The sequence below is a fragment of the Pleurodeles waltl genome, chromosome 2_1 (genome assembly GCF_031143425.1).
Source record: "Pleurodeles waltl isolate 20211129_DDA chromosome 2_1, aPleWal1.hap1.20221129, whole genome shotgun sequence".
Classification (NCBI taxonomy): Eukaryota; Metazoa; Chordata; class Amphibia; order Caudata; family Salamandridae; genus Pleurodeles; species Pleurodeles waltl.
In genome coordinates, this window is record NC_090438.1 from 566,779,916 (window position 1) to 566,802,057 (window position 22,142).

At 48.6% G+C, this 22,142-nt stretch overlaps 1 protein-coding gene across 2 annotated transcripts in view; it reads right to left on the bottom strand.

Annotated features, from left to right (window-relative positions):
* Window positions 1–479: 479 nt before the first annotated feature.
* The window catches only part of TRANK1 (tetratricopeptide repeat and ankyrin repeat containing 1), a 931,136-nt gene continuing 909,473 nt past the window's right edge, over window positions 480–22,142 (bottom strand). For both annotated transcript variants that reach the window (XM_069214995.1, XM_069214985.1), the window contains exon 24: window positions 480–2,776. In XM_069214995.1, coding sequence (XP_069071096.1) covers window positions 2,664–2,776 — 113 coding nt within the window. In that variant the 3' untranslated portion in view covers window positions 480–2,663. The remainder of the gene's footprint in view (window positions 2,777–22,142) is intronic.

Here is a 22,142-nt window from a genome sequence, read left to right on the forward strand (position 1 = left end):
AGCACGACTTTGGTAGTGGTTGCGCTCCAAAGGCACACGAGCTCCAGATTTGTCACGGACATCATCCAATGACAGGAACCACAGGGCTTGAAATGGATCTTGCGAGAAGCCATCCCTTGGAGCTCAAGGAGTAGAATTACTCAAAAAGGTTTCAATAAAAGTTGCAAAAAGACTGAGGGGTAGCTGTTTACTCGTATCTGCGCTGACTGGCATGAAAGGAAAAGAACTGACGTCAGTGCACCGGAGAGGCACCTACATAGGACTTGCAACGTCGTATCTGACGTGGTCGGTGACCGACACAGAGCCAATCGACACCACTTTATGGTGCGCAGGGGTATTGCTCAAGAAAAATCTCTGGTTCCAGACTGAAGCCTGGGGAAATCCCAAGGTAAGGATTCTGCAACTAATGTCTCTATTAGATAGTCCAGTATATAGCACGCACAAAAAGCTGTTACCCAAAGAAAGCACATACAACAGCATAATAAACAAGAGGTTTTATTTTCAATAAGTCCTAACATTTTATGTCACATTGTCTAGAACAACTAATAACTACATTATTTAATTTTACAAAACTTTGCTGACAATTCAATTCTAAAATATATGGATTGATTAAAAGAATTTCCAGCAAACAGTATTGAAAACATGAAAATATTTCTTTCTTACAAACAAATGTACATTTTTTTCACTATGTCTTTCGTTGCAGATTGCATTCAGGCACTAAAACAATGTTTGTATTCAATTATATACAAAAATAATAAAGGTAAGATTTCGATTTTCACACAGTAGAATGTTTTTGACATGTTATCTCTGTCACATCTTGCACTAAGCAGAGCAAATTCTCACTGCAAACTTCACATCTTTATTTTAGTTTTGGTCAATAAGCAAAGGCAATTCTCCAGTAACAGCCTCCAAGATTTACAGTGTGCAGCTGTATTTATGACGTTTTATCTGCATCAGGCTAGGAGGTCCCCAAGGCCAGCTTCTGCTCAGTTATCGCCCCAGGACAAAACAGATTTGGTGCCCCTCCTGATGCCCATTTAGCCTTCACCAACAAACCACCATCACCCAGTCAGCTGTGCTTCACATTTACAGAAACCAGCTGGAGGTAAGAAGCCTGGGAGGGGCGATAAGGGGGTTTGAAAGAGAAATAAAGGGAGACTACGGGACTGGAAAATGTATTGAGAACCTGGAGAGAACAACAGGCACTGGCATTCTACATGAAAAAAAATGATTTAAAAAGTTTACAAGGCCAGCTTCATGTGACCTTCTAAATATAAGTGCCTTCAGCCGCCTATGCCTAAGGTGGGTCCTGGCAGTCCTAGCACAGAATCTCACTTAAGCATCATCTTCTTAGTGCATGCATTTTCGTAGTTTTCTAACATACTTGCTGAGCACAGTATGTCCCTTCTATTTTAGTCTCAAAGGCACGGAATCCGGAAACACTAGGTTAACTCCTAAACCTACTCACAGACGTCCCTCGCACAAGCAGCTTATATAATTGCCCCCTCCCCCTGTTTCCCTTTAACTCCAGTTGTAAGATTTTCACTGTAACCAACCTGTGGACTGCACCTGAGATTCGCAATCTGCGTGCAGTGAAGCCCAAAAAGGCATATGAAGATAAAACATATTCATGGCAGATAACCAGATACACACATTATAGTCCTTGTTCAAATTTCACCTTAGTAACAGGTGTATTTCTGTGAGTTACCATATTACTTGAAATAAGTAGCCAAACACTATAGAAAGTTGGTGATGCGTGGAGGGGTTGATCAACTTAGATCAGTTTCCAGGCTGAACAAAAATGAATTGAACAGCATTTATTTCAGTGATTTGGAACGAGTATGAATTACAAATCAATGATCGATAATCAGCAGTGTTTACGGTTTAACGTACGTACAAAAATGTATTGCGTGGAATGTTGAACCATTTAAGAGATCAGTAAATATTGCTAAATTTTTAAAGGAGAAATGGTGCTGGCGAGGACGGATATTTCAGGCAGCAAGTGAAAGAACAGCAGGTTTCCTACTGCTTAAACCAGCCAACATCACTATCTGGTGCAATAATGCACCACAATATTGGTATTGCAATATAAAATCGGAGGCTGCCGTTTCGACTCGCACTGAAACAGGTCTTCTCCCTCACTTATTGCTTCTACATCCCACAATCAAGCTGCTTTTCCTGGTTATTTATGAACTATAAATCAATGGTAGTTCCAGCTCTTTGTACAATGTTCAGGAAACAAACCAGCTTCAACAATTCAGGTTTAAAATGTAATTCTCAAATTATTCCACGAAGGCATGGGAAGTGGTATTATTATAGCAAAAATGATGGAATTAATGTCGACGGAATGTCACCCTCTTCCTTGTTTCACTTATTCAATATCCACTTGTTCTTCTTCATAAAATGAACAGTTCGTTAAGGATAGCAACAATCGATAATTAAGGTTTCCCAAACGACAATGCATGAAAAATCAATTTCATCTGACTTTAAAGAAAATATATATGAGATGTTGTAGACATGTATATGACTAAGACCACTGAATAAACTCTTCTTTAAACATGTGGAATCCTTCAACTAATAGCAAAACGTTGATTTTAGTAAGATTTTAAATATACGTTTTTATCTTTTAATTTTCATGTTGGGAGTCACGTCGATTTTCTGATCTATAGTTTTTTCTTTTTTCTCATTTTCTTTAGCTTCTTTTTACTGTACAACTCTTCAAACGTGAACCAATGATCATCAACTTCATGCTCGTAATCGTGCTCAGGTGCCAAACCTGAACAAAAAGAGAAAAATAAATTTTAGGAAATGTCCGTATTCCCTGAACTGTGTTTTACAAGCGAGAGTCGACGACCATTCAAATAATTGTTACTAAAGCTTCTACATATAGTTTCGCGTGCTCTGCACATACTGCTATCAAGTGGTTGGGACTGGAATTAAGAGATTTTCTTTCTTTGAAAATTAACATTTGCCGAGGGACAATGGTAGTCTGATCCCAGATCTCAACGGAACACCGACAAGATATAAAGATCCTTATCTCAAGCACACTGCTAGGGTTACTGCTTCGCACCTCTTATCCCAAATGGCTATGCCTGTGTTTATGTAACGGCGCAATGGCTGCGGCACTTAGTTTAAAGGAAATGCCACTTTTTCTTTCGGTTATACTTTTAACACGTATGGCTCACCGTCCCCTGGGTTTGTGGGTGCGCACACACAATCTAAACGTTATTGCTGCACCGAACACCGCAATCGTTCCTGGCCAGCTTGACACTTAACTTTGCACGAAGATACAGCCCAGATCACAAGAGATTTTCTTTTGTATGAAGTAAACGTGCTGAGCAGTGTTGGAGATCTTAAATAAATAAAAGTCCTAATTCAGCAAAATGCCATATATCTGGGCCTCGAGAGTTCACAAAGATACCTGCAGATTCAATTTTCAAAGAGAAAAGAAACAATCTGATTGATGCACAAGCCAAGTGTACACTTGATCGACTGATACGCACAATTCCGAGCGGCTGAGAGATTTTGCGTCAGCCATTGGAGCCCTTGCTCGTTATGATCCTCGGGAAATAAAATCGACTAGGGTTTTTATCTGTGGACGTCCAGAACAAGGATGCCTATCACGAAAGAAACACTTTTGCAATTACAGCCTGTTCCTGAAATCTACGCGTGGATCATTACAATGGCCGCAATCTATGGTGGTCCACAATCCACAGATGTCGGTCCACACAGGTTTCAGAAAAAAAAGAAATGAAAAAACTCACATCAAAGGATAAGGATAAGACCTCTACAACTGGCCAGTTATGGTTAAGGTCACTACTGCCATCATAGTGCACCACTGGTCAAATTAGAAGGTTGTTTATCCTTAGCAAAGCCAATCTGTCTAGCGTTGATTTTTTTTGGCAAACACATGTAATAGACATTAAAAGTGTAAATATAAAGTAAATCCAAAATCTAAAGGTGGTATGCACATGCTTCGCAAAAAAGTAAAAGTAAAAAGACTAGAACACAAAACGAATTAAAAAAACATGAAATGATAGCAGAATTGAAATTGGAGAATGGCCTACCAACCTCACTGAAATAAAATTACTTCCTAGGCACATATGAAAGAAGAGCAAATTGTCATCACCCGAAGTGAATAAAGCCAGTACTTGAAGTGGGCTTACCCATTGCCCCGTGCTGTGGTGGGAGGAAGCTAAGGGCCAGATGTAGGAACCGGTTTGCATGTAGCAAAATGCGAAAAACACAGTTTGCAATATGAAAAACGGCCATCGCGATGCTGATTCACATTTTGCGAGTCGGTACCGACTAGCAAAATGTGAATCCGACTCGCAAATAGGAAGGGGAATTCCCTTCCTATTTGCGACTCGCACCGCGATGTAGAATTGCTTTGGGACCGCGAAAGCGGTCGCAAAGCAATTCGCAGTTAACACCCACTTGAAGTGGGTGGTAACTCATTCGCAAACGGGAAGGGGTCCCCATGGGACCCCTTCCCCTTTGTGAATGTCGGTGAAAATATTTTTTCAGAGCAGGCAGTGGTCCAATGGACCTGCCTGCTCTGAAAAAATGAAACCAAATGGGTTCATTATTTTTTTGAATTGCAACCCGTTTTCCTTTAAGGAAAACGGGCTGCAATAAAAAAAAAAAAAACTGCTTTATTAAAAAAGCAGTCACAGACATGGAGGTCTGCTGTCTCCAGCAGGCCACCATCCCTGTGAGTGCAGAGACTCGCTATGAGGTCGCAATTTGCGACCCACCTCAATAATATTCATGAGGTGGGTCTTTGCGACCCCATAGCGAGTCGTAGAAGGTGTCTGAGACACCTTTCTGCATACAATTTTGCGAGTTGCAAATTGCGAGTCGGTATGACTCGCAATTTGCAACTCGCAACATTTTCTGTTCCTACATCTGGCCCTAAGTGTTGACACTTCAACAGACCAAGGCGTGAAGGAGGATGACCAAAAGCCCTCCTATGTATGTGTTCTTATTATGATTTTTTTCAAAAACCAGAGGCTGGTGAGACAACTAAACCTTTCCCTCGGCTAAAGCAATGGATGCAAAAGGCCTGACTGAAACTCCCCTTTTAGGCATTAAGGTCCTCATTATGAGTTGGCGGGCGGCAGAGGCCGCCTGCCATACTCATCAAGCCACCATTCCACCATTGCAGGCTAAACCCCGCTGAAACAGTGTTTTCGCCCGCTGGCCCAGCAGGTGGCGGTGCTGAGGGTGCAGCAGCACCTGTCAGGCATTCCACTGCCCGTAATTCGGGCAGTGGAATGCTCGACAGGGCTGTGCATGGGGGCCCCTGCACTGCTCATGCCAAGTGCGTGGGTAGTGCAGGGGCCCCCGACACTCCTGTTCTGCCATCTGTTCCATGGCAGTGTAAACCGACATGGAAAGGCTAGCGGATGGGGAATCGTAATCCCCAGGGCAGCGCTGCCCTGATTTTTTTTTTCTTCACAAATCTGTTTATTATTATTTTGTCATATCATAACATTAAACTGTCAACAGCATCAGGATAACAGCTTTGTGCAATTACAATTCACTTGAATACACACATCCGAAAAAGGTAGGTGTCAGATGGCTTTATAACTAAACCTCTAGTCAACATATTGAGCCATAGTTTGCCCAAGCTGACACAGCTCCCTATTAACTGACATATAAGTCACAGAGAGAGGGTTCATATGTAAGAAGCTGTAAGCTTGCAAATCCTTAAAAGGATAAAAGATAGTTCCATATCTCTGCAAACCGTTCCGGAGGATCAGCACATTCCTACCTACGTTTGAGTGTTTTTGTTTCTTGCTGGTAGACATATAGCATAAACAGATCACAAATAACAATGCAAACATTAACAACCGCTGGAGTACTATTTATACAGTCAGTAGATTGCGATTCAAGCGCGTCACTATCGGCATGGGAACCTCTCTGCATCATCCAATCGTATCAATGGAGGACGGGATTACATACAGGCCACAGATCCATATCGCCCTGGTAACCTCTAGCTCCGACTCCAAGCTAGGTACCGAACCAAGCAACCAGACATCAACCCCCCCACCACACATTTCCGCTCCCTCAGCAGGCGCACATCCACCTCAACAGTTAAATTGGTTCCTCCTCAGCTGGGCCCCGACTCATACTCCGCAGGCATGACAACATCTCTTCCCAGCTATCCGACAGTGGATATTTGCGCAGCCCCAGCGCGCCTTCTCTTTTCAACGCCACTCCCTCCGCTCCTGCCCACACCTCAAATAAATATTTCCAGGCCTGTTCAGCTGGTGGGTTGGTCGATTTCCACCTACGAGTTATCAGGCGTTTAGCCGTTATCAGGCCCAGGTCCGTGAATCGCACCGCAGCTCTATGCTGCTTGCCTCTGGGAAAAAGGCCCAGCACACACGCCTCCCAGGTGAACGGAACCAGTCGCGATGTGCACTCCGATAGGCGGCCCACCACTGCCCTCCAGAAGCAACACAAGGATGGGTAGGACCATAGCATATGTATCATGTCTGCATTTATATAAGAGCAACGGGGACAGGCTGCATCTTGACGAGCAAAATATCTGTTCACTCGGGCCGTAGTAAGGTAGGCCCTGTGAATGATATAAAATTGGATCAAACGAAATCTAGAATTACGGGGTATATTACTGTTGCCAGAGAGGGCGGACTTCCACTGCGCATCCGTGACTGAGGTGACTGCATCCCCATCCCAGGTTGCACGCAGCGCATCACGTTCTAGGACTGTGTGCACGCAGCGCATCAGTAAACCATCTAATCGGGTGCCGCCCCCGCCCCATCACCTGTATGTACTGTATCAGCAAGTGCGTGGGAGGGGCCACTGACACATCACCCCACCTGGACATCAAAGCCCTCAACAACGAGTTATATAACAAAAACTGCCCTGCAGGCAGCCCCGACTTCTGAAGCCTAGAGACTGGAATTAGCCTACCATACTCGTAGAGGTCACTTAGTGTATAAAACTCCGCTGCATGCCATGCGCGCAACTCGGAGCCTGATGTGATCTTAGGGCCATGCGGAGTACCCAACAACACCAAGGCTGGAGCGAATGGGACCACCCCCCAGTGAGGCGCAGGGACCTACGATAACAGCTGTATGCCACCTTGAGGAATAATTGTTCCAGCAATGCCACGCGTGCGAGTGGATGAAATAAGGGACCAAGAGCCCTGCATGGACGCCATATCCGCGAGATGAAGGCCCGCCAGCCATTTGGACACCCATTGGAGCTGAGAGGCCAGGTAGTAGTGCTCTAAATTAGGAACCGCCAGGCCACCTCTCTCCAGCGGCAAGTACAGTTTTTTTTAGCACAACTCTGCAGCGGCCCCCATTCCAAATAAATTCCATCAACATCGATTCCAGACTCCTAAAGAAGCTGGGAGGGATATAGTGCGGAAGGTTAGAAAAGTAATATAATAGGGGCGTTAAGACTATCATTTTTAAAAGCGCTATCCTGCCTGCCACCGACAGCAGCAGCGTCTGCCAGAAAGCCATTTGGGATTTGATCGAAGACACCGCTCTCTTAAGGTTGCTATCAACTAGGTCTCCCTCCCGGTGATAAATACGGATGTCCAGATACCGGAATGTGTGCGACTGCCATGGGACAATCCTCCCAGCAAGACAAATCTCTGGGTTCGGAAGCGTAGAGTCAAAAGGGAAAAGGCCTGATGTGGACCAATTGACCCGGAGGCCAGACAACGAAGCAAATCGCTGCAACAGTCTCCCAACCTCTTGAGACCAACTCCTCCGGGTCCTTACCAGGCTTGGGAAGGGACACCAGCAGCGCTTCTCTCTGAGATGTCGTCAAGCATCCCCTCTGAACTGCCTCCTCATAAACACAGAGTAACTTGGTTACCAGAATTGAAGTAAAAACTTTGTAAAAGTCAGCCGATAGACCGTCTGGGCCCGGTGTTTTGCCAGACGCTAGCTCACAAATACTGGTCTGTATCTCATCAAGAGCAAGAAGCTCCTCCAGCGCCCTCACTTGGTCCTCCTTCAGACATGGGAGTTCCACTCCAGTGAGAAACTCGCTACAAGACCACTCATCCGGAAGCGCTCTTGAGGCATACAACGCCTGGTAATGGCGTGTAAACGCAGAGTGTATTTCCCCAGGCGTATGCAACAGACCCCCAGCCTCCGAGCGAACCTCCATAACCGGGCCATTCTCGCAATCGCGTCGGACCAGCCAGGCCAGTAGCCTGCCCGACTTGTCTGGCGGGGCATGCATTCTCGCTGAGTGTGCAGCATAATTCAGACAGCGCAGCCGTTCAAGTAGTGACAGACGTTCAGCACAGCCCTCGGACAACAATGCCTCCTCTGCGGGGCTTCTAGCAGCCTCCCTCTCTGGGCGCAGCGAGTCTCATTCTATCCGAGTCAGGTTGCGTTCAATTGAGCAGCGCAAATTCCACTGGGTCCCCAGACAGTAACCTCGAATGAAAACCTTAAAGGCATCCCACTCCAGCAAGCCCGACGAGGCAGTACCATCATTATGCTAAAAAAATTCCGGGATCGCCGTGTAGAGTGATGCCTTAAAAGCAGCATCCTCTAACAGCTCAGGCCTAAGTTTCCAGGTGGGGACAGCTGGGGGAGAAGAATCCCAACTCAGACGCATAAGCTGCAGCTTATGATCTGAGTGCGTACGCCCCAGGTAATCTATATCTACGATCGCAGAGGTCAGATTCCGCGTGCAGAGCATCCTGTCCAGATGCACATGCAGGGAGTGCGGGCAGAATAATACGAGTAAACTCCGTCTGCAGCATGCCGCTGCCGCCATACATCTATCAGTTGCCAGTGTTGCGTCCAAATCATTAAACCATGCGCGGCTGCCACTACAGGGGACGTAGGCAATGGAGGGAAGGAACGATCTAAGTCAATGTCTAGCACACTGTTAAAATCCCCCCCCAGTAACCAAGGGTAGGCATTCCATCCTGCCAGGCGCTGGGACAGACTATGCAGAAAGGAAGCCTGATCTACATTTGGGGCATAGATAGATCCCAGTATAATGGCCCGGCCCGCAAGCCTCCCACGAACCAGGGCAAATCTCCCTTCCAAGTCTAGGATCTGCTCCTCTGCTACAAAGGGGACACCTGCCCTAATCCAGATCAGGGCACCCCTGGCGTAAGCGGAATTACCTGTTGCGTATAGTTGCCCTCTACAGCGCCGCTGCAGGCGAGGGAGCTTCTGAGAGTGCCAGATGGGTATCCTGCAGAAAAGCTAGATGTGCTGAGTGCCTTTTAAGATATGAATATATAACGTATCTGCCCTTAGGCGTATGGATGCCACGCACATTCCAAGTGATCGCGGTGTATGGATTCATGACGCTGAGAGCCTAGCACACCCACCCCCGCCCATCACGCCCTCAAGCGTAGCACTAGCAGTAGCGGATTCCCAACACCTGAACAGGCGCTCTGTATGTAGCCTCCAGCATAACCAGAACAGAACCAATGCCATCAGAGCAGATAAACAACTGGTCTCCACCCAAACCCAACAACTTAAACTTTCAACATCACAATCACACATTTTAGTTCTCCTTTAGTAGGAGGGATAGGCCAATCACTCAAGGAAACAAACCCTTCTTAAGTCAGTCAACCCGGCTATAGTGGATAAAAGAGGGGGGGCAGCGGCTGGCTACAGATATTAAGAGCAATCTGAGACAGCTAAAATACCAGCAACGGCCCGCTCGGCCTGCCCAGCAGAGTGTCCCATGCCCGGCAACTGGGCCAACTATCAGCACATGCTAAGCAATATATTCTCAGTGTAATTCAGGCAGCCCAAGACTCCAAACAGATGGTCACAGCATTGCCTGGTCGGCCAGATCAACTCCTGCAGCGCCTAGAAAAGTTTGTCTGCAGTGGCCGGTGTTACAGGCGGGCACTCCGTAAAGCCCAACTCCGAGAGCCTATCCAGTGTGGCAGGCCGGTCACTGGGAGGCTGTGAAATTTCAGTTTCTGATTCCGACGCAGCCGGGGAGGCACTAATGGCCCCAGCAGAGTGTATCACCTCCCGCCGCTCCTGCATGAGCTGTTCCAGGTTAGAATCATGGGTCACGGCCTCCGTGGGCGCATCACCGCCCCTGCGGCCACGCCTTGCCCAACTGCGCCTGCTCTTCGATGCGGGTACATTTCGCTCCACTGCACGACCCCAGGCGCGGCCTGTTAACTCCAACCACTCCCATGCCGCTTCTGGCGTGGTGAAGAAGTGCGACTTATTCTCAGCCACAATGCGGAGTTTGGCAGGGAATAGTAGAGAGTAATCAAGGTCCAGAGCTCGGAGTTTACGCTTCAAGGGCATGTAGGAGGCCAGAGTGTAATCCGGGAACAGCAGTACTTGCGCATCGTCCACTTGAGGCGGCGGGGAGGACCTCACAGTTTTAAGTATAATACCTCTATCCGCATAGTGGAGTAGGCAAATTATAAAAGGACGAGCGCCACTTCCCGGAGTACTTGGCCACGTGGGGATTCGATGTGCCCGCTCCACCGAAAAAAAGGGTGTTAGTGTGCCCGCCGGCACCAGCTCCCGAAGCCAGTTCTCAAAGTATACCACTGCGTCTCGGCCCTCTGCACCTTCCTGCAATCCAACCACCCGTATGTTGTTTCTCCTAGTGCGCCCCTCCGCATCTTCCACCCGATGCTCCAGCTCTGCCACACGTCAAAGCATCCCCCACCGCAGACTCCGCTGGCATCAGCTCATCCACTCGTGCCTCTATCGTACCTGTTTTATCCACCAGCTTGCGGTGGTCACCGTGTAGGAGGACAAGGTCACTGGCCACCTTGTCTATCTTTGCTTCCAATGATGTGCGAGCCCGCTCCAACGAGTCTCCAATGCGCTCCACCGCAGCCAGCACAGCATCCAACTTCTGGCTGTCTTGCGCTGCAGCGTCCTGCGACCTCCCAGTTCCAGTGCCAGAGCCAAGACGGCCTGTCCCCGCCATGATCAGAGCCGCTGCGGGTTCCACCCAATGTCCGTTCTCTCACCAGCCGTCACGCCACCAGTTTCAGCAGTCCAGAGCCCTTTAATGTACGCAGCTGGCGCAGAAATATCCGGCCGAGGGTCCACTACAACCAATACGACGGTCCAGCAGCAAAATGGGCACCCGGGGTCCACCTCCAGCTCTACACCGTTAGTTACCGCATTAACCAGGCTCCTCAGCACCAGGCACCAAAGGGGGACCACTCTCCACTGTTACCTTCGTGGCCGGTGACTACTCCGCCATCCAGTCTCCTCCAACGCCGATCCGTTCAGTACTGCGCCAAAACATCAAACCAAGCTGGGCCCGCTTGCCTGCGCTTCCAAGCCAACACCGCGCAGCAGCACGAGCAGCCCAGCCGCCAGCTGCTCTAGTGTCTTTTCCCTTCCGCCGGCAACCAGGTCACTGGACTCCAATGCCAGCCCTCCATGGCCACAAGCAAGCACCTGAGGCGTGGGACAGGCCTGCAATCCAGGCCACACGATCAGCGGGGCCGGCTCTCCCCCGCAGCACCTAAGCGCCCGGCAGGCCGGCACCCCCAACCGCGCGCCTGTCGCGCTTACAGGCTCTTCTTTGCCCCCGATGGGGCACTGATTCTTTAGGGGATCCTCCCCCAAGACGGCTCCTTCGGCCGGGCCACACCGCTGCACGCCTGCCGCTCTGCGGCGTATCCGCTCCCTCGGCCCAGCTGAGTGCGGCAGGCCGCAGGCCCACGTCGGCCTGGCTCAAATCCTCTGTGCGCCGCTCCGGAGGGTCGGCACTCAGCCCCGACTCAGCCCGGGGCCGCTCCGATGCCGGCTCCTCCTCCGACCGGGCGCCGCTGGTCTCCGGACCCGCCTTGTGGCGCCAGATAAGCCGGGCGGGACGCAGAGCTTCTTCAGCTCACGTCCGCCATTAACGACGGCTTGGCCACGCCCCCCGCAGAGCTGCCCTGATGAATTACAACTGCCGGGACCGTCAGGCTGCAGGCCACGGCCATAATGTGGCAGTCGGACCGCCAGGACTGCAGTAGTCCGACCGCCAGACTCATAATGAGGCCCATAATTATTTTTTGAAGTTTTCTTTTTGAAGAACAAATGGTCTGGCTGATGCCAGACCTAAGCAAAATGCTATACTCCTATGCCAGCTGATTTCTCAAACAGCATTTTTGAGACACGTTAACTAAATCTCTAATAAAAAGTTTAAACAAGCATTTGCAATGCAATAGATCTGAAATATTTCAAACAAGTTAATTATCATGTTTTGACAACAGAGCCCACGAGCAAAAACAAAAGAAAACATGAGTGGAAACTGATAAAAGACGACTTAACAAAATAAAAGAAAGTTACATTTAAAAAATAAAACTTTCCAATTTTGTTTGTCCTGCTGGACACGTTTTTTGCCAGTCACAAGCCTTCTGTTTGCGGGGCACCCCGAGTTAAAATTAACAAAATAGTCCTTTGACCACAATGGGAGCAGTGGACGGGCACTGATTAGGTTGAAATTTATTAGTGCTTGATACCTGCTCCACACAGAGGAACGGAAATGATGCCAGGCGTGCCTTGACGAATTACGAGGCTGCAAAGAAGAGTGTCACGCAAACCAACAAATGGTGAGCGACAGGCGGGCTCCAAGCCCTTTACTGTACACAACAGTGTCTTGCATGTGCTAGCGCATGCACTCACAGGCTTGACCCTAAAAAATGAGGTTAAAGGAAGAACACTGGTTTCGGAGGCTAGCTTTCACTAAGCAATATAACAGAGGAATGAGAATCCCAAACAAACATGTTTCCATACAAAGTGTTAAAACCATGCCTCCTCAGTTGCATGACAATAACCCTGCTACCCCTGCAGCGCGGTGGCCCCAACAGCTCCCCCGGGCCCACTAAGTAGCACACTACTCACTGACAGGGACTGTGCACGAGCCAGGCCCCTGGCCTGAGAGCTTCTGACTGGGTCGAGGGGGGTGGTGAACCCATGTATTTTAAAGGGGGGCCCCATCAAATTTAATTATGCTACTGGACCTCCTGTCTCAGAGGTCTGCTCTCAGAATGCAGCAATACAAGAACAAAAAAAACAAGCATTTACAATGCAATGTGCTTCGCATTTGCTCAGGTTAGAGCCACTGACATTGTAAATTCCTAACTGGACTTTTCTTGCCACATAAATTGAAAATGAAGTGTAAAATATTAGTTGACATTAGTGAGCCATGTCTAAGTGCCCTGGCCGCCATGAGCATGAGCGCGAAGTAGAAAGACAGAAGGAAAAAGAAGTTAGCTCATAGTCAAAAGTATCAGCAATTGTGCAATTATCCAGGTAACAGCTTCAGTGTGCAAGGCAGTAACAAAACCACCCCAAGGTGGGTCATACGTAAAGCATTTACCAGTGATAATAAGTGATTTTTGAAAGGCAAGTCCACGAACGAGTAAAAGTGCTGGGCGTGGTTGAAAGCCTAAAATTCTTACAACAGGTCAAAGCGCTGGCGCCCTCGACCTAACATTACATATGACAACTTCTAATTTTTCAGCAATACTAAACAGACTCAGAGTGCCTCAATGTCTGAAAGCAAGCTAGAGATGTATGAAAAGAACCATGTTTTAGCAACTAACTAAAGTGTACTAAACACAGAACCCTTCAGTCCTGTATCCCAACGCCAAGCACCGGCCAAAACCCACTTTATGCACCACTGTCATACTGGCATGCAACCAACACAACGCCAAGTGCAGCAAATACCATAACCAGCAGCACACTCTGAAATCGCCAACTTCACACTCCCATGTCATCAACATAGGGCTAAGGACCATACAGACTGCAACGTGTCACTCTCCAACACCATGTACCAGGCCCACCAGATACACCTTGCATCAAAGCAACCAACAAATCACAAAGGACTACACAGACCTGCAACGTGTCACTTTCCAACACCATACACCAGGTGTAGGAAGTTGGCTCTGTATATACTATTTCAAAGTAAGAAATAGTGTGCACAGAGTCCAAGGGTTCCCCTTAGAGGTAAGATAGTGGCAAAAAGAGATAATTCTAATGCTCTATTTTGTAGTAGTGTGGTCGAGCAGTAGGCTTATCAGAGGGTAGTGTTAAGCATTTGTTGTACACACACAGGCAATAAATGAGGAACACACACTCAAAGACAATTCAGGGCCAATAGGTTTTTATATAGAAAACATATTTTCTTAGTTTATTTTAAGAACCACAGGTTCAAGATTTACAAACAATAGTTTAAATGAAAGGTATTTCCCTCAGGTATTCTAGGAACTTTGAATAATCACAATAGCATGTACAGTTTTGACAAAAATGGCAATAAGCTATTTTAAAAGTGGACACTGTGCAAAAATCAACAGTTCCTGGGGGAGGTAAGTATTTGTTAAGTTCACAGGTAAGTAAAACACTTACAGGGTTCAAAGTTGGGTCCAAGGTAGCCCACCGTTGGGGGTTCAAGGCAGCCCCAAAGTTACCACACCAGCAGCTCAGGGCCGGTCAGGTGCAGAGGTCAAAGTGGTGCCCAAAACACATAGGCTTCAATGGAAATAGGGGTGCCCCAGTTCCAGTCTGCCAGCAGGTAAGTACCCGTGACTTCAGAGGGCAGACCAGTGGGGTTTTGTAGGGCACCGGGGGAGACACAAGCAGGCACAGAAAGTACACCCTCAGCGGCACAGGGGCGGCTGGGTGCAGAGTGCAAACAGGCGTCGGGTTTTCAATGGAAATCAATGGGGAGACCCGGGGGTCTCTTCAACGATGCAGGCAGGCACAGGGGGGGGGGGGCTTCTCGGGGTAGCCACCATCTGGGCTAGGCAGAGGGTCGCCTGGGGTTCGCTCCTGCACTGGAGTTTGGTTCCTTTAGGTCCTGGGGGCTGCGGGTGCAGTGTGGTTTCCAGGCGTCGGGTTCCTTTAGGCAGCAAGTCACGGTCAGGGGGAGCCTCTGGATTTCCTCTGCAGGCGTCGCTGTGGGGGCTTAGGGGGGTCAACTCTGGCTACTCACTGGCTTGCAGTCGCCGGGGAGTCCTCCCTGTAGTGTTAGTTTTCCGCAGGTCGAGCCGGGGGCGTTGGGTGCAGAGTGGAAAGTCTCACGCTTCCGGCGAGAAACGTGTGGTCTTTAAAAGTTGCTTCTTTGTTGCACAGAGTTGCAGTTTCTTGAACAGGGCTGCTGTTCTCGGGAGCTTCTTGGTCCTTTTAGATGCAGGGCAGTCCTCTGAGGCTTCAGAGGTCGCTGGTCCCTGTTGGATGCGTCGCTGTTGCAGTTTTTCTTGAAGTGGGGAGACAGGCCGGTAGGGCTGGGGCCAAAGCAGTCATCATCTCCATCTTCTCTGCAGGGCTTCAGGTCAGCAGTCCTTCTTCGTCTTTAGGTTGCAGTAATCTAGTCTCCTAGGTTCTGGGGTGCCCCTAAATACTGAATTTAGGGGGGTGTTTAGGTCTGGGAGGGGAGTAGCCAACGGCTACTGTCCTTGAGGGTGGCTCCACCCTCTTTGTGCCTCCTCCCTGTGGGGAGGGGGGCACATCCCTAATCCTATTGGGGGAATCCTCCAAAATCAAGATAGAGGATTTCTAAAGGCAGGGGTCACCTCAGCTCAGGACACCTTAGGGGCTGTCCTGACTGGTGGGTGACTCCTCCTTGTTTTTCTCATTATCTCCCCTGGACTTGCAGCCAAAAGTGGGGGCTGTGTCCGGAGGGGGGCATCTCCACTAGCGGGAGTGCCCTGGGGCATTGTAACACAAAGCCTGAGCCTTTGAGGCTCACTGCTAGGTGTTACAGTTCCTGCAGGGGGGAGGTGTGAAGCACCTTCACCCAGAGCAGGCTTTTGTTTCTGTCCTCAGAGAGCACAAAGGCCCTCCCAACATGGGCTTAGAAACTCTTCTCTTAGCAGCAGGCTGGCACAGTCCTGTCAGTCCTGCACTGAACAATTGGGTAAAATACAGGGGGCATCTCTAAGATGCCCTCTGTGCATTTTTTAATAAATCCAACACTGGAATCAGTGCGGGTTTATTATTCTGAGAAGTTTGATACCAAACTTCCTAGTATTCAGTGTAGCCATTATGGAGCTGTGGAGTTTGTTTTTGACAAACTCCCAGACCATATACTTAATATGGCCACAACTGTAGTTACAATGTCTAAGAATAGACTTAGACACTGTAGGGGCATTTTGCTCATGCAGCTATGCCCTCACCTGTGATATAGTGCACCCTGCCTTAGGGCTGTAAGGCCTGCTAGAGGGGTAACTTACCTATTCCACAGGCAGTATTTTATGTGCATGGCATCCTGAGGGGGATGCCATGTCGACTTTGCCTTTTTCTCCCCACCAACACACACAATCTGCAATGGCAGTGTGCATGTGTTAGGTGAGGGGTACCTTAGGGTGGCACAACATATGCTGCAGCCCTTAGGGACCTTCCCTGAACACAGGGCCCCTGGTACCTTTTACAAGGGACTTATCTGTGTGCCAGGGGTGTGTCAATTGTGGAAACAATGGTACATTTTAGGTGAAAGAACACTGGTCCTGGGGCCTGGTTAGCAGGGTCCCAGCACACTTCTCAGTCAATTCAGCATCAGTATCAGGCAAAAAGTGGGGGGTAACTGCAACAGGGAGCCATTTCCTTACACCAGGCTCACCAGGAAACACCAGACACACCTAACTTCAAGTAACCAACAAATCACCATGGTCCCTACAGACTGCAATGTGGCAAGCTCCAACACCCTATACAAGGATCACTAGGAAACACCAGATACACTTTGCTCCCAAGTAACCAGCAAATCATGAAGGACCATACAGACTGCAAAGCGGCATGCTTCAACACCCTATACCAGGCTCACCAGAAACACCTCTCCCCCAAGCAACCAACAAATCACCATGGGCCTGTAGAAAAGTACCCTCTTTCTTGGCATGGTTACCTCCTTTTCTGTCTGATGTCAGTGTGTTTGACTGTGTTCACTAGGATCCTGCTAACCAGGACCCCAGTGATTATGCTTCTCTCTCCCAAAACTCTGTATTTCATCCCACAACTGGCATACTGATGGCTCCATGTAGGCCCCTAGTATATGGTACCGAGGGTATTGGGGCTTCAGGGGTTCCATATGGGCTGCAACAGTTATTCTGCCACCCATAGGGAGTCCATGCAAAGGTTTTGCAGGCCTGCAATTGCAGTCTGCGTGAACCGGGTGCATGCACACGTTTTCACTACAGGTCACTGCACCAGGTCACTATAAGTCACCCCTATGGTAGGCCCTCTCAGCCCAGAGCGCAGGGTGCAGGTAATTGTGTGTGAGGGCACCCCTGCACTAGCAGAAGTGCCCCCACAATCTCCAGATCCATTTTCCTGGACCTTGTGAGTGCGGGGACGTCATTTTACGCATGTACTGGACATAGGTCACTAACTATGTCCAGCTACATAATGGTTACTCTGAACCTAGGCATGTTTGGTATCAAACATTTTGGAATCATACCCCAATACTTTTGCCAGTGGTGGCTGAATGATTCCATGTACTCAGGGAGCCCCTAAGAGGACCCTCAGCATTTCTCCTACAGCCTTCTGAGGTTTTCCAGGCAGTCCATGCTGCTGCAACCTCACAGACAGGTTTCTGCCCTCCTGCTGCTTGAACATCTCAAGTCCAGAAAGGCAGAACAAAGGATTTCCTTTGGGAGAGGGGTTTTACACACTCTCCCTTTGGAAATAGGCATTACTGGACTCAGGAAGGGTAGCCTCCCCAACCCAATGGTATGCTTTGAAGGGCACATTTGTTGCCCTCTGTGCATAGCCCAGTCTACACTAGTTCAGGGACCTCCAGTCCCTGCTCTGGCGTGAAACTGGACAGTGGAAAGGGGAGTGACCTCTCCCCTGTCCATAACCAGCCCAGGGGTGGTGCCCAGAGCACCTCAAGAGGGTTCCTGGGTTTTGCAATCCTGAATCCAAGGTTGGCAGGGAACTCTTGGAGCATCTGAGTGGCCAGGTCAGACAGGTGACGTCAGAGCCCCCTCCTGATAGGCGGTCACCCAGCTGGGTGACCAATCCCCCTTTCAGGGCTATTTAGGGTCCCTCTTTTGGGTGGTTCCTCAAATTCAGCTTGCAAGATTCCAGCAGGATTCCTCTGCAACCTCCACTTCCACTTCTGACTAAAGAAACTGCATCTGGACTTTCCAGGACCCAACAAGATGCAACAAAGACTTCGCCTGCAACATTGTTTCCACGGCTCTTTCCAGCTTCTGCAACATTTCCCTGGTCGTGCATCTTCTGAAGACAGTCCATCTTTAGTCTGCACAGGTCAGAAGAAGAAATCCCCCTTGAAGTGAAGGAGTCACTCCCCTGCATCTGCAGGTACCAACAGCGAAGGCGAACGGATGCGTGGAACCCCTCTTCTGCTGAGCTGCATGTATCCTGCATCACGGGTGGTGGTCGGAAGCAGTCCTGTTGTTCTTCCCTACCAGCTGTTTAAGTTGGGTAAAAGTAAACCCTTGCCTTCGCACGCAGGACAGTACTCCCGTGCACAGTATCTTTTGCAGCTGTGAAGGCTTGTTGGTACTTTTTCCAAGGGGTCTTCAGGCATCGTGTAGCTCAAGTCCCCAGCACTCCTTCCTGCGACGCGCAGCTCCCTGAGTGGCTCTTCTGCGGCGTGGGACTCCTTTCTGTAGTGTTGTGTGGGCTCTATTTGCAACTTCTGTGTCCCCGTTCTGTGGGACTCCTGTGAGTGCTGCCTATGCTTCTGTGGGCTCTCTGCAACGCTAAGGGCCCCCTCTGAGTCCCCTCCTGGGTTGACTCCTCCTGGGCCTTGCTGGTCCCCGGCAGCACCACTTTCCGCCTACTGCGAGTTTTGCCTGTGCCAAGGCTTGTTGGTGGAATCCGAACACACAAACTTGACTGCAATGTTCCTTCCAGCATGAGACATCACCTGCATCCTCCAGTAACTCGACTCCGACTCTAGGGCTGCAGTGCTGACTTTTCTTCCTCACCATTAACCAACTCCTGCATCCTCAGCTTGATGGGTAGGGGCTCCTGCCCCCACTGGACTCTGCTGTGCCTTCTGGACTTGGTCCCCTCTTTCCAAAGGTCTTCCTCTTCAGGAATCCACCGTTGGTTTCTTGCAGTCATCTCTTGGTTTTGCAATTCTCTTCTTTTCTTCTTAGTAGGTGTATTGGCAAACTTGTAGTGATTTACTCCTGCTTTTCTGGTCACTGGGGTGGTTGTGGTACTTACCTTTGTGCTTTTCTGGTGCCCCCAGCACCTCTCTATACACTCCACTTACCTAGGTTGGGGCCCAACTCTCATATTCCATTTTTTTAGTATATAGTTTGTGCTCCCCCTAGGGTCACTATTCTCTATTGTGTTTTACACAGTTTTCTTACTATTTGTATGCCTATTTCTTACTACTAGTGTATATATAGCTTGTGTATTACTTACCGCATAAGGGGTTATTGCCTCTATAGCATTTTTGGTGCTGTGTTACCATAATAAAGAACCTTTATTTTTTAAACACTGAGTGGTTTCTTTCATGTGTTTAAGTGATTTGTGACTACAGTGGTACTGCATGAGCTTTGCGTGTCTCCTAGATGAGCCTTGGCTGCTCATGGACAGCTACCTCTAGAGAGCCTGGCTTCTCGACACTGCCTACACTACACTAATAGGAGATACCTGGACCTGACATAAGTTGTAAGTACCGTAGGCACCCACAAAACAGCAGGCCAGCTTCCCACAGGGCCATACAGACTGCAACGTGTCACTGTACAACAGCATACACCCGCTTACGGGGAAACAATAAATACACCTTGCTTCAAAGCAAGTAACAAATCACCAAGGGCCATACAGGCTGTAACATGTCACTCTCCAAAACCACATACTAGGCTTACCGGGAAACACCAGATACACCTCGCTCCCAAGCAACAGTTCACCAAGAACCATACAGACTGCAACATGTGTCTCTCCAACACTGTATACCAGGCTCACCAGGAAACACCAGATACCTTTCGCTCCCAAGCAACCAACAAATCACTCTCCACTCCAACACCATATACCAGGCTCACAAGGAAACTCCAGATACACCTCACTCCAAGCAACCAACAAATCACCAAGAACCATACAAACTGCAACATGTGTATCTCCAACACCATATACCAGGCTCACCAGGAAACACAAGATACACCTTGCTCCCAAGCAACCATCAAATCATCAATGGCCATACACACTGCAACGTGTCACCCTACAACACCCTATACCAGGCTCACCAGGAAAGACCACATAAACCTCACTTCAAGGAACCTACCAATCACCAAGGGCCATACATACTGCAATGTGACACTCTACAACACCCTGTACCCCCTCACCAGGAAACACCTGAGACACCTTACTCCCAAACAACCAACAACTCACCAAGGATGATACACACTGCAATGTGCCACTCCAACACCCTATACCAAGCTCACAAGGAAACATCAGAGACACCTCGCTCCAGCAACCAACACATCACTCCCCAAACCATACACGGACACACCAGGTACACCTTGCTCCCAAGCAACCAACAAATAACCAAGGGCCATTCAAAAGGAACGTGTCACTGGCAGAACTGAATACTTAAATTTACCGTAACACCTACAACAGAAATCTTCACGTAGTGCAGCCAGCATTAAACAAAACTGTAAACTTAAACCCATTAGTCTATATCTAAACACAGCCCATGCAATAAATGCCACAAGATACCATTCCACGCAACCTGTCTTACTTTTATCACAACAGCTCTGTGCCAAAGTCAACCCTCGTATGACATACTACACTACACCCTACATTCGTCGTACCTTGACCCTACACATCCCCTGCTAACTCCCAGCCATACCTCAGCAAATACTTGGCCACAACCGCCAGAAGTCCAGAGGGACCTCAGCTGGTAATGTGCTGCTCTCATCACTGCATCTCTATGTTCTATAGCCCTGACCATCTGCCTTTCAGCGGCAACAAACCCTGCACATCCACAAATACACGCACTGACCAGGATAGGCCAGTTCAGTGGGACTGGCTACTGGACAGTGCCTCACCGTTCTCTCCAGGTAGCGGAGAAAGTGCTGCACACAAGAGTAAAGAAGTCTCATCAGTTTTAGGAGGATGCTATAAAAATACAGAGACAATAACATTTGGAAGATAACGATGTTCACTGTGAATCAGTTCCTCCTTCATCCCTCAGTGGAAGCAACCACTGCCTTAACTTGAATTGTGTGGGTCAGAGCATGAATGACACAAAAGCCCATCGGAGTGAGATTCAGGGCTTAGATAAAACAAGCATTTGCAATGCCGTGGGTCCTGCATTTGCTCAACTTAGAGCTATAAGTGTTGTAAAGTCCTAACCGGACTTTTATTGCCACACAAATTGAAAATGAAAAGTAATACAGTTTTCCATAAGCTGATTTAAAGTGCCACGAGATGAGTGTAAAGAAGAGTTCAAAAGGTAACACAAGTTTGCTCGCAGTCAAACGTGTCGGTAGTTATGCAATTATCCATGTAACAAGGTCAATGTCAAGCAAAGCACTCGGCTACTGCCCAGTGAGATCGTGCTGCGTAGGAGATTAAAAGAAAAAATATCCCAGAAGCCATGTGGAAAACATGGAGCCTCATATGTTTTCAGTAGTTGGCCGGTGCGCTAGAGGGCTAAACACCGGAAAAGGCATGAAGTATGCATGCCTTTCACAAATTAAATCAAATGATTTTCAAAGCCAAGCCCACAAACCAATGAAACTGATGGGTGTGCGGTGGGGGTGGTTAAAAGCCCACAGAGTGATTACAGCAGGCTAGAGCACTTGCGTGCTCGACCCTAAAAAGGAATATTTTTTTAGAAAAAAATCTGACTTTCGATTGTGAAACTCCATTTAACAGTGAGGCCAGTCAGCCTGCCCAAACATGACACCTCGGCGTGTCCGTGAGCCTGCCAGAGTGCAAGGCTGTCCTTCAGTTTATTACTCTGAGTGTCTGTGAGCCTGCTCGAGAGTGACACTGTCCCCCACTTTATAACTCTGCATTGCCGGTACTCCTGCCCAAGAGTGAGACTGTTCCCCTTCTTATAACTTGGTGTGTCTGTGAGCCTGCCCAAGAGTGATACTATCCCCTCCAGTTTATAACTCTGCTTCTGTGAGCCTGCCGAAGAGTGTGATCATCCCCCCAATTTATAACTCTGCGTGGCTGGTGAGCCTGCCCAACAGTCTGACT